This window comes from Myotis nattereri, assembly GCF_964212035.1.
Source record: "Myotis nattereri genome assembly, chromosome: 21".
NCBI lineage: Eukaryota > Metazoa > Chordata > Mammalia > Chiroptera > Vespertilionidae > Myotis > Myotis nattereri.
In genome coordinates this window covers 11,129,919-11,142,828 of record NC_138097.1, presented here as the reverse complement: position 1 = coordinate 11,142,828, position 12,910 = coordinate 11,129,919, and the positions used below count along the sequence as shown (strand labels likewise).

At 43.9% G+C, this 12,910-nt stretch overlaps 2 protein-coding genes across 2 annotated transcripts in view; one reads left to right on the top strand and one right to left on the bottom strand.

Annotated features, from left to right (window-relative positions):
- Nucleotides 1-12,910, bottom strand: part of CRTC3 (CREB regulated transcription coactivator 3) — a gene marked incomplete at its 5' end in the record, with an annotated part of 1,283,408 nt that overhangs the window by 140,078 nt on the left and 1,130,420 nt on the right. The window lies entirely within an intron of this gene.
- FANCI (FA complementation group I) overlaps nucleotides 1-12,910 on the top strand; it is a gene marked incomplete at its 5' end in the record, with an annotated part of 49,969 nt that overhangs the window by 18,519 nt on the left and 18,540 nt on the right. The window contains 7 exons of the mRNA XM_081114714.1: nucleotides 639-819; nucleotides 2,771-2,858; nucleotides 5,984-6,114; nucleotides 7,243-7,313; nucleotides 8,916-9,030; nucleotides 9,849-9,971; nucleotides 10,465-10,533. Coding sequence (XP_080970840.1) covers nucleotides 639-819; nucleotides 2,771-2,858; nucleotides 5,984-6,114; nucleotides 7,243-7,313; nucleotides 8,916-9,030; nucleotides 9,849-9,971; nucleotides 10,465-10,533 — 778 coding nt within the window. The remainder of the gene's footprint in view (nucleotides 1-638; nucleotides 820-2,770; nucleotides 2,859-5,983; nucleotides 6,115-7,242; nucleotides 7,314-8,915; nucleotides 9,031-9,848; nucleotides 9,972-10,464; nucleotides 10,534-12,910) is intronic.

Sequence of the window (12,910 nt, the reverse complement as noted above, 5' to 3'; positions counted from 1 at the left end):
CGCGTCATAGCAACCGTAGTTCAGTCGCTTAGGTTTATATATATATATATAGGTTTCTCTGAGGATAATCATTATACTTTTAAAGTTCCCATGTGTTCCAGTAACCTTTTCCCTCAGATATTAGTTCTATTCAGTGAGTCTGGTGCTTCTCTTTCAAGATGGCTTTTTTTTCTTGTATTTGGTGATTATGGCTTGTCTCCTACCTGTTTCTGGCATTCCCCATTAGTTCGTCTCAGAGGGCCGCACCTACTTAACGCAGTCTAGCTCTGATCTGATAGCGGTAGATGTGCTGAGGGCTGATCTTCTAGGCGTGTGGCCCCATATCCTCCCGCGTGTCGCCATCCTCCCCGAGAGCCGCTCTGCCAGGCCCAGGATCCTCTACCCACACGTGTCAGCTCAGGGCTGTCTTGTCATGGCTCACTTGTTGGCATAAAGTGGGGACATAGCGGGTCTTGGAGGAGAAGGTGGAGAAGGATGCTGTGTACCATAAGGATGCATGAGAAGGAACGGTTCAGGTGAAGACGGTTGGTTATCGTTATCGGATCAAGTTTGGGAACTGTAACATGGCAATGAAGATAAGGGTAAGGTATTTCACTACACTTTTTTTTTTTTTTTAACTAAGCTTTGTTTTCTTGCAGTGTCCATAGTTGGGATCATGTTACCCAAGGCCTGGTCCAGTTCGGTTTCATTTTAATGGATTCATATGGGCCAAAGAAGATTGTAGACGGACAAGCTATTGAAAGCAGCCCCGGTCTTTCTAGAACACCAAACCAGCATGCATGTAAGCTGGGAGGTGACATCCTGTTGGAGACTTTTAAGGTGAGACTCTAGTTTGGCAACCACTTCCTGATTTCATTAAATGATATCATAAATGGGGCATGATGTTTGCTGGAGTTTGGAGGCCAGGAAATTGGAGTTTCGGGAACAGATTGGGGTAGTAATTGACACATCACAGTTCTAGTTTAATGGAATACATACTTTCTCATCTTTTATTTGTATGAGTTTTTCATTCTGTTTTTTATTCATTCTGATAATTTATTTTTTTAAATAAATCTTTATTGTTGAAAATATTACATATGACCCATTTCCTCCCCCATTACTCCCTCCAGCCCGCCCCCACCCCTGATAATATTTTAGAAGTATGAATAGATGTTAGCTTTCCCATGGTTTCCTCCAGCAGTAAATCATTTCTGAGTGGTTTTTAATGCTATTTCTTTATACAAAAAAATAATCTTGTACATTGCTGTAGAATATCAGACTTGAAGAATCATGCTTATTAGTTTGTTGTTGAAGAACCAAAATGGGGAATTTACCTTTTTTAAACTCATTACGATATTATGACTATCATCTCAGTCTTAATTTCTGAATCAGCTCTGAAAAATTCATTTTTTTTCAAGTAAAAAACGAAAGCTAGATCTTACCTGAAGCTAGAAAAGTTCTTTTGCTAGTGATTCCTCTAAGTCATCTTCTTTGTTTTTCTTTTCTTTTTTTAATCTTCACCTTAGGATATTTTCCCATTGCTTTGTAGAGAGAGTGGAAGGGAGGAGGGATGGTAAGAGAGAAAAGAGAAACTTCGATGATAGAGAGACACATGGATTAATTACCTCCTGCATACGCCCCCACCAGGGTTGGGGATCAAATCTATAGCTCAGGTTTGTGCTCTTGACTGGGAATTGGACCCCTGACCATTTGGTGTGAGGGCTGGTACTCTAGTCACTGAGCAACACTGGCCAGGGCATCTAAGTCATCTTGACATGCAGTTGTTAAATGTGGCTACATGCCAAAAGTGTGGGCTGAAATTATTTGATACTAAATTTTTTTTTCCACAGAGGAAGGAAGAGGGAGAGAGAAAGAGAAACATCCATGATAAGAGAGAATCATGGATCGGCTGCCTCCTGCAAGTCCCCCACTGGGGATTGAGCCCACAACCCAGGCATGTGCCCTTGACCGGAATCGAACCTGGGACCTTTCAGTTCACAGGCTGACGCTCTGTCCACTGAGCCAAACCGGCTAGGGCTATTGATACTAATTGAAATGTTAATCTAGTGTCCTGATCTGGAACTATGAAGTGAAAGTCATAGAATAGCCCTTGAGAGTTGTATGTTAGATTATATAAATGACTTATTAATAGTAATCAGATTAAAAAGCATTCTAAGAACAAGAGCCTTTAATAGTTTCCATTTTTAATCTTTTTTAAAACTAGGGAGGTTCCATTTGATTTCACACAGATAGATATTGGCTTTGTCAGGGCATCTCTAGAGCATATAATTGACTGCTAATAATCTCATTATTACTATCTACCTCAAATAACCCAGTTCAGGGAAGAAATTTAACTAAAATTCTTAAGTCCTTTTTAAGGCAACTATTGTGCTTCCAGACACTGGTGAAGGTGTTTTTAGGTTTTCAGACACTGTCATGGGCTTATGAATTTTACATTAAATGTGCGTTCTGTCAGCAATGTGGGTGTCGGCATATAATGGATACCCAAGTGCAGTCATTCCTGTTTGATGTTGATCGTTATATGTAGCGACATTTTCATTGCAGGTTCATGTTCATTGTAGGGATCTCTGTGGGTTCCTAAACATGGTCGTTTGAGGGTGGGGTTGAGGGATCCTGTCTTTCAGGTGATTCTCACTGTATCTGTCTTTGAAATAAACGCTGAAGTTTTACCCATATCCAAACTGCCCTTCGTTCTGCCTAACATGCGTGGATGCAGTTATAAGCTGAAAGTCACCAAGGAATGTTTTATTGGTTCTTCTGTTCTTTTTAGATCCATGAGATGATCAGACAGGAAATTCTGGAGCAGGTCTTTAACAGGGTTGTTACCAGAGCATCCTCTCCCATCAGCCATTTCTTAGGTATGGAACTTGGAAAAGGTGGCTAAAGTGCTCGGGAATATTTTCATTTCAGCGTCATAATGGTTTGATCATGGGAAAAAATTTAACGATAAAAAGAAATTAACAGCCCTGGCTGGTTTGGCTCAGTGGATAGAGCCTTGGCCTGCGGACCGAAGGGTCACCAGTCCAGTCAAGAGCATGTACCTCAGTTGCAGGCTCCTCCCCAGCCCAGGCCCTGGTCAGGGTGCCTGAGGGAGGCAACCAGTTGATGTGTTTCTCTCACATCAATGTTTCTCTCCCTCTCTCTTCCACTCTCTCTAAAATCAATGGGAAAATATCCTTAAGTGAGGGTTAAAAACACATATACATAAAAAAAGCAATTAACAGTAGTTTCGTGCAGTCTTTTATTATAATGTCTAAAACATTGAGTCCATTCATGTTGTCTGGTTGCCCAGAAAGGAAGGCGCCTATAACCAAGGAGTGAAGCTGTTGCCTTGCATCAGCCTCGTCTGCTTTGTGTGGGAATTGTCACGAGTGCTGTCCTGCTGCCCCCCGGGACGCCCATTCTAGCCCTGCGCGCCGGCAGGTCTCCAGGGCTCACCCTGTGCAGTCCTCTCCCTCCGGTCCTCTGCCGTGAACTCCAGCTGCCTGGCTTTCCTGACCCTCAGCTCTGCTCCTGTCACTCAGGGAGACCGTGGATCTAGGTTTCCCCCTCTGTGGGTGGGACGGTGAGAAGGCTCACTGCTCTTGTCTAGTGTCTGAGCATTGCTGTTTGATATAATTGGTCCTTTTTGTTGTTGAAGTTGGAGGAAAAATCCGCTCACTGTTGCTCCATCATGGTGGGGAAGCAGACGTCTGTTCCTCTTTTTACATATTCTTGCTTGCATGTCATTCCTGTTTTCCTGATTTCAGTTGTTTTCATGGGTACGGCTCCCAAATCTTCATGTCTAGACTGCCCTCTTTCCGTAGTTCATTGCTTTCATTCCTGCTGGGTGTTTCCATTTAGTATTCTCCTTTATATCACAAATGCAAGAGAGGTTCCTTCAAACAAATTCTCCTTTTTATTGCCACTATTTCTATTATCTGAGGCCTGGCTCTCCAAGTCCCAGAAGCTGGAATTCTTTTTTATCTACTCAAATACACTTGTATCTAAATTTTCCCATTCTTTATTATACACACACACACACACACACACACACACACACAAAGTGGCCAGATTATTATGACCACCCCATCAGTATTTCATTGACACTTCCAAAAATACTGAATATTGAAAACTTCCTAAACAAGTACTCTCAAGGTTTTATTATTATTTGTATAACTAATTCACGTCATTGTACTGATGGGGTGGTCATAATAATCTTGCTGGTCATAATAATCTGGCTACTCAGTATGTATATGTACATATACATATACATATATATGTATGTATATATATGTGTATATATATATATATACACACACACACACACATATATATATATATACACACACACATATACATATATATATTTCAGAGAGGAAGGGAGAGGGAAAGAGATAGAAACATCAATGATGAGAGAGAATCATTGATTGCCGCCTCCTGCACACTCCCTACTAGGGGTCGAGACTGCAACCCAGGCATGTGCCCTGACCGGGAATCGAACTCCTGATTCATAGGTCACAGCTCAACCACTGAGCCATGCCGGCCGGGCTAAATTCTCCCATCATTTCCCTCATACTGTTACTTCCCACCATCACCCCCATCCATTGCCTGGTTCCCATCTTGTGACCTTGCACGTAGACCGCTGCCTCAGCTTCCTAACCGGCATCCCCTGCTTTCTCTTCTCTCTGCGGCAGTGCAGCCTGCACATCACCACCAGAGGGTATTCCTACCGCACCCTCCATCACTTGGGAATTCCCTCAGCAATAACTTGTCAGCTCTGTGTCCTGCAGTTAAAGTTCTTGACAATTTGATCCAACATTAACTTCAGTTACTCACTTAATTATTCGGAACCTTCACCCCCACTGTACAGATGTGCGCACTGCCCACTATCCATTCCTGCGCCTCCCCCTGCTTTTCCCTTGTGAGTAGCAGGCCTTTGTGGCTCATGGTGCGCTAATGTGGCCCATTGTCCAGAAGCCGGCCTAGCTTTCTCCTCTCTGCGGAAGCACGCCAACCCATGGTCTCTTTCTTTGAAATCCTGCGTGATCTCTTTTCTTTACAACGTTCTAGGCCAGTGGTCAGCAAACTGCGGCTCGGTAAACCGCGGCTCGCGAGCCACATGCGGCTCTTTGGCCCCTTCATTGTGGCTCTTCCACAAAATACCGACTTCTGCGCATGGGCCACGAAGTTTCAATTGCACTGTACGTGCGCGCCCGCACGTGGTATTTTGTGGAAGAGCCACACTCACAGGACCAAAGTGCCACATGTGGCTGGCGAGCCGCGGTTTGCCGACCACGGTTCTAGGCAATAAGCTATGTTAGGATTATTAGCTATTTGGTATTTTGTTATTTACCTCTTCTTTTTTTAAAAAAGTATATTTTATTGATTTTTTACAGAGAGGAAGGGAGAGGGATAAAGAGTTAGAAACATCAACGAGAGAGAAACATGGATCAGCTGCCTCCTGCACACTCCCTACTGGGGCTGTGCCTGCAACCAAGGTACATGCCCTTGACCAGAATCAAACCTGGGACCTTTCAGTCCGCAGGCCGACGCTTTATCCACTGAGCCAAACCGGTTAGGGCACCTCTTTCATTCTTTTAAAATAAAATTACTTGACTTCCAACCGAATTAAAATTCTTGAAGGGAGCGAGACCATGTTTTGAGTTTTTGTCTATTCCGTATAGGATCATAATACGTATGCTTACAGATAATCAAAGTTCCTAGGTGTTTATTGACTTAGCTTGGGAAGATGAAGATACTGTGTGCTACCTGTCATGCAGTACAATGGGTTTCTTTCTTAGGTAATTTTTCTAGTCTTATCCTATTGCAGCAGACAGTTACCGTAGAAAAATAAGTAGCACCAGTAGAAATCTATATTGCAGTATATTTGACTTGAGAAAGGAAACAAACTTATTACCATTGCTTTCCCTGTTTTAATGTTCCTTTTATTTGAAATATCCTTAGTTATTTGCGTCAACTCATAATGGATTCTGTTTTTCAGAACTGCTTTCAAGCATCATCATGTACTCGCCCTTAGTTCTTCAGAGTTGTTCTTCTAAAGTCACAGAGAGTTTTGACTATCTGTCCTTTCTGCCCCTTCAAACTGTGCAGGGGCTGCTGAAGGCGGTGCAGGTGAGTCTCCCCAGGAGCGGGGAACCCAGGTGGGGGGAGTGGGAGTCCGATGTGTTTATACATATAAATATGTCTAAGAAATCCTGTTTCTCTTGATTCTAAAACATTTAACTTTATATTAAAAGGGCAGAAGCCCCAGCCTGGCTGGTTTAGCTCAGTGGATAGAGCGTCGACCTGTGGACTGAAAGATCCCAGGTTCGATCCCGGTCAAGGGCACATGCCCGGGTTGCGGGCTTGATCCCCAGTAGGGGGCGTGCAGGAGGCAGCCGATCCATGATTCTCTGTCATCATGATGTTTCTATCTCCCTCTCTTTCCCTCTCTGAAATCAATAAAAATATATTTAAAAGGGTGGGAGTGGGCAAGAGCCCCAAGCTCTAGACCAGGGGTGGGCAAACTTTTTGACTCGAGGGCCACAATGGGTTCTTAAACTGGACCAGAGGGCCGGAACAGAAGCATGGATGGAGTGTTTGTGTGAACTAATATAAATTCAAAGTAAACATCATTACATAAAAGGGTACGGTCTTTTTTTTTTTAGTTTTATTCATTTCAAACGGGCCGAATCCGGCCCGCGGGCCGTAGTTTGCCCACGGCTGCTCTAGACTCTGTTCTCCAAGTTTACCCGTCTTCACAGCGCTACTCTCTGGCCTTTGACTCACTTTCAAGTTAGTGATGGAATTGAAAGGCTCGTACAAAATTGCCAATTGAGGACAATAGAGTTAAAGGCTAGTTCCAATGTAGTATTTCATTACAGTGTTGTCCTTATTACTAAGTGTGATATACACTGAAACATGTAGAAAAGTGCCTTAGAGCCCCGCTGGTGTGGCTCAGTGGTTGAGCATCAACCTATGAACCAGGAGGTCATGGTTCGATTCCTGGTCAGGGCACATGGCCCGGGTTGTGGGCTTGATTCCCACTAGGGGTGTGCAGGAGGCAGCCAGTGGGTGATTCTCCCTCACCTTTGATGCTTCTATCTCTCACTCCCTCTCCCTTCCTCTCTGTAATCAGTACAAACATGAAAAAAAAAAAAGTGCCTTAGAAAAGCCAAACAGTCACAGCATTGGGTAGCAAGGAGCTAAGGCGGATAAGCAAGCTCGTTCTGGTTTTACCCTCCGTGCTTCCTCTTTCAGCCCCTTCTCAAAGTGAGCATGTCGATGAGAGACTCCCTGATCCTGGTCCTCCGGAAAGCTATGTTTGCCAGGTACGTAGCGCCCCGTCTAATGTTCCTAGCAGCCCTCTCTGCCGCCTCCTCGTACAGCCTGGTCACAGGGCCGTGCGACCGCCTCACCCAGCCACACACATTCACCAGACGGCGTTGTGCGCAGTGCTCTGTCTCACTGAGTCTCCAGGGCAGTCCTGCAGGGTTACTGCAGCTCCCATTTCACAGACCAGGGAACCTGGGCTTAAAGAAGGCTGTGACCTTCCAAGTCCAACAGGAGTTGGTGTGGGAGCCCGGATTTGAGCTTGTGATGAGGGTCCCCTGCTGTGCACTCGCATGGCCCTGCAGAGGGGGGTCCAGTGCCGGCTGGCAGCAGCTCTGAAGGGAAAACACCTTCATTGAGACGTAAATATTAGCCAGGCCGGTGTGGCTCAGTGGTTGAGTGTTGACCTAAGAACCAGGAGGTCACGGTTTGATTCCCGGTCAGGGCACATGCCCAGGTTGCGGGCTCAATCCCCAGTGTGGGGTGTGCAGGAGGCAGCCAATCAAAGATTCTCTCTCATCATTGATGTTTCTGTATCTCTTTCCCCCTCCCCTCCTCTGAAATCAGTAAAAAATATAATTAAAAAAACATTTTTTAAGCTTATTTTAGTGAACATCACAATTGTGGGCTAGTGACTGTAGACCAAATCAATTTTTGAGGGTCTCGATCTTTTGGTTTTTGGCTTAGCCAATGCCTCCTGACCGCTCTTCCATTATTTCTTAGTATACAAACTGTAGATGACAATACATCTCCTACAAAATACTCTGAGACAAGTACTAGGTGGAAACCACTTGGTGCTTTAAGTATGAAATCACGTAGGCAATACGCTGCCCTCATGGATGGCCATAGGAACAGCCCGTGCTGCTGCCCCTGCTGTAGCAGTGAGTTTTCTGTTGCTCCTTACGCAGATGCATGTCTGACAGGCTAAGGTGAATGTTGTAGCGTCTATAACATGAACTTGTCATGGAGCCACTGGGAAATGGCTGAACCATTTTACTGGGTGGAGGGTTTATCAGGCACCACACATGGCTCTCCTTTAGGCGCAGAGAAAATCAACCATTTCCTTTGCGATTCTGCACTTACAGCCTCGCCGCACACTTGTTCTCATTCCCCATGTAGACGTGTCAGGATAGAAGGAAGTATAGGTAATGTCATGAGGTTAAGCAGATGATGAAAGCATCAGCTGCTCATTGCTGTGAACAGCTGATTTCTTATTCGAGCACATAAATTCAGTTCATTGTGCTCTGTCGTGTTTCACTGTGACACGTATTCCTTTCTGTACAAAACTAACTGGATTTTTACAATATATGTTTTTTTATTGATTTCGGAAAGTAAAAGAGAGGAAGAGAGAGAAAGAAACATCAGTGATGAGAGAAAATCATGGATCAGCTGCCTCCTGCACCCCCTACACTGGGGATCAAGCCCACAATCCAGGCCTGTGCCCTGAGTGGGAATCGAACCATGAACTCCTGGTTCATAAGTCAATGCTCAAACACTGAGCCACGCCAGCCAGACATAACTGGATTTTTTTTGACCCAGAAGCCTATTGCTATGAAATTAATACTGTTTGTTCCTTGCTTCTCTGCCTGTCCCTGAGCTAGACAGCTTGATGCCCGGAAGTCGGCGGTGGCTGGGTTTTTGCTGCTCCTGAAGAACTTCAAGGTCTTGGGCAGCCTGTCGTCCTCCCAGTGCAGCCAGGCCATCGGCATCAGCCAGGTGAGGTGGCTCAGCCGGCTTGTCGTGGGCGCTGCTGCGGGGCTTGGTGACATGCGCACTGGCTTCTCTTCCTCCTGTTGTTCTGGTCGTGCAGACAGTCCTGACACACGGTGCTGCTCAGGTGCTGCTAATGGCAGGTCTGCTGTGTGCTCCACGCTGTGCGGTATGGTAGCCACTAGCCCCAGTGTGGCTATTGAACTGGGCACTTGGCATGCGGCTAGTCCACATTCAGTGTGCTGTGCGTATAAAATCCACTGGGTTTTAAAGGAAACTAAGGAATGTACAGTATCATTCATGTTTTATTTCGATGACGCATTGAGATATTTTGGATGTGTTGGGTTAAGTACAAAGTTAGAATTAATTTCATCAGTTCCTGTTCAAATTTGGTTACGAGGAAATTTTAAATGAGATACGTGAGTTGCATTTGTGGTTTGTCCTGTTAGACGCTAGGCTGAATGCTTTACATTCATTATTTCATTTAGTCTTCACAGTAGTTCTCAGAGGCTAAATACGTTTATGATCTCCATCTTTTATAGTTCATTTACTTGGCACATGAACCTGTATTAAACCCTGTAATGTGAGAAAACAAAATTGTAATTGCTGAATTTATTATGCACATTAAGGGGTGTTGTTGCCATCTGCATTTCTAAACTAAAAACTGCCTCTAAACCTCTCAGGATTTGGTGGGAGCAAAAAGAGCTAGGTTCTCCCAGCTCCTGAAGAATGTGAAGAAGTCTTGTAGGCCTTTTGAGTCAACCAGGTGTATTACGAGCTGCTGGGTTCCAGGGGCCTGAGCTCACCTGTGCCTTCCTCAGCAGGTCCACGTGGATGTCCACAGTCGGTACAATGCTGTGGCCAACGAGGCATTCTGCCTGGAGATCATGGACAGCTTGAGGCGGTGCCTGGGCCAGCAGGCTGACGTGCGGCTCATGCTTTATGAGGTAACTCCGCAGAGGGAGGAATGTCACATCCCCCGGCTCGTAATCATTTTTATGTTTTTAATTCATTAGGTACTTACTGTTGAATTTATTGGGGTACAGTTGAGGCAGTAACTTAAACTTTCTGAATTGTTTCTCTAGCAAATAATATATTCATCTTCTTCAAAGAACTGAGAATAGGATAAAGAAAGATAGTGTTGCCCTGGCCGGTTTGCCTCAGTGGATAGAGCGTCAGCTTGCAGATTGAGGGGTCCCAGGTTCGATTCCGGTCAGGGGCGCATGCCCAGGTTGCGGGCTCAATCCCCAGTGGGGGTGTGCAGGAGGCAACCGATCAGTGATTCTCTCTTATCACTGATGTTTCTCTCTCTCTCTCTCCCCTCTGAAATCAATAAAAATATATTTAAAAGAAAGAAAGATAGTGTTATTTTGAAATTATGATTGTCTGAATCACTGGTATCTCTGTTAAAGAGTTTATTTGTTCTCTGATTCCTCTCAGGGATTCTATGATGTCCTTCGAAGAAACTCTCAGCTGGCTAATTCGATCATGCAGACTCTGCTGTCACAGGTAAAAGCATTTATGGGTATAGAAAACAGATAATGGGGCGGTGAGAGGCAGTGACATTTTCCAGACTTTTCACAATGTGAAATAATTCCCAAATAGTCAATGGCACATTGACTGGGGTCTGTGATGCTATCTTGATGGTTTATTTACTTATTTGTTTTCAATGTATAGTTCTATTGATTTCAGAGAGGAAGAGACAGGGGGAGAGAGAGAAGTATTAATGATGAGAGAGAATCATTGATCCGCTGCCTCCGGCATGCCCCACGCTGGGGATCAAGCCTGCAACCCAGGCATGTGCCCTGACCAGGAATCGAACCATGACTTCCTGGTTAGTAAGTTGACACTCAACCACTGAGCCATGCCGGCTGGGCTGTGATGCGGTCTTGATGTTTTATTTTAATTAACACTATGTACCTGCCATCTTCCCATTGTATAATAGTTACCCTCTCAGTTAACAGTCTGCATCTTAAGTCTGAAGGACATTTTGAAGAGCCATTTGTACAAGGGTTGTCAGCAGCTGTGTCTGTTGTTTTACTTCTAAAAGGAAAAAGACTGACATTTGGAGCAAACACAGCAAAATACTGCCTTGTGTTAAGTCCATGTAACAGATACTTCAGTGTCTGTTAGCTTATTTTCTGTATTTTTTTCTGTTAAAAGTAGTTTTTAAATTATGAAATATTTCAAAAGGACAATCAAGATTGGAAGAATTTAGCTGGAGAATATCTGGTATAAATAAGACCTTTTACCCTTAACACTTATTCATTCAGCATTTATTTGAATTTTTTAAATAGCTTTATTGAGATGTAATTCACATATCATGCAGTTCACCCATCTAAAGTGTACAACTCCTTGGTCTTTAGTCTATTCAGAGAGTTACGCAACTTTTACCACAATCAGTGTTTGAACATTTCATCACCTCAGAACAGTGGTTCTCAATCTTCCTAATGCCGTGACCCTTTATTACAGTTCCTCATGTTGTGGTGACCCCCAATTTCAGTGTTACAAATTGAACGTAATTAAAGCATAGTGATTCATCACAAAAACAACATGTAATTATGTATGTCTTTTCCACTGGTCTTAGGCGACGCCTGTGAAAAGGTCGTTCGACCCCCAAAGGGGTCGCGACCCACAGGTTGAGAACCGCTGCCTTAGAAAGAGACTCCACCCCCTTTAGCTTTCACCTCATTTTCTCATCTTTTCCCCACCCTCCCAGCCCTAAGTAACCACCAGTCTGCTTTCTGACTGTAGATTTGCCTCGGGTGGACATTTCATATCAATGGAGTCCTCTCGTGTGTGGTCTTTCACTTGACGGTGTTTTCAGGATTCACCCATGGTGTCCCAACGATCGTCACTTCATTTCTTTTTACGGCTAAATATGTCATTGTGTGGTACATGAATCTTTTTATGTATTAAGAGAGTTCAGTGGGGTGGTGAACACACGATACAGTGTGCAGATGATGTGTTGTGGAATTGTGCACCTGAAGCCTGTATAATTTTGTTAACCAGTGTCACCCCCAATAAATTCAGTAAAAAGGGGGGAACAGTTTTAAAAGATGCTCTTATGTACTGATAGTAATACGAATACCTATCTATGTTAAAATCCCAGCTAAATGGTGTTATAATTTTTCCTTTAAACAGCTATATCTTATATCTTTTATAGTAATAGAAGAAAAAGTAAAGTATACAGGTGCACACACACACACAATTGTTTATATGTCTCCGCTTTTTACCATTGCCGATGCTCTTTATTCATTTCTGTGGATTCAGTTTTTTCATCTTGAACAATGTCCCTCCTGCCTGAGGCCTCTAGAGCAGTGATGGCGAACCTTTTGAGCTCGGCCTGTCAGCATTTTGAAAAACGCTAACTTAACTCTGGTGCCGTGTCACATATAGAAATTTTTTGATCTTTGCAACCATAGTAAAACAAAGACTTATATTTTTGATATTTATTTTATATATTTAAATGCCATTTAACAAAGAAAAATCAACCAAAAAAATGAGTTCGCGTGTCACCTCTGACACGCGTGTCATAGGTTCGCCATCACTGCTCTAGAGCCTATATGCTAATTGTGAAGCGCCACTGAAAATGCTGAGTGCCTGTGGAAGTGTAGGAGTTGGCGTGAGAACATAGTGTTTCGTAGGAGAGGTAATGGAAGTGGGATAGGAAAGATCTCAGTACGAGGCCTCAAGCAGGGGCGAAGACTGGGGCAGCCAGTGCAGCACAGATGTCGCTGCATTCTTTGGACATTTGGACATAGGTCTGAGAAGGTGCTACACATTAAAGGTGCCTTTATTTTTTTATTTATTTTTAAAATATATTGTATTGATTTTCCATAGAGAGGAAGGGAGAGGGACAGAAAGTTAGAAACATCGATCAGCT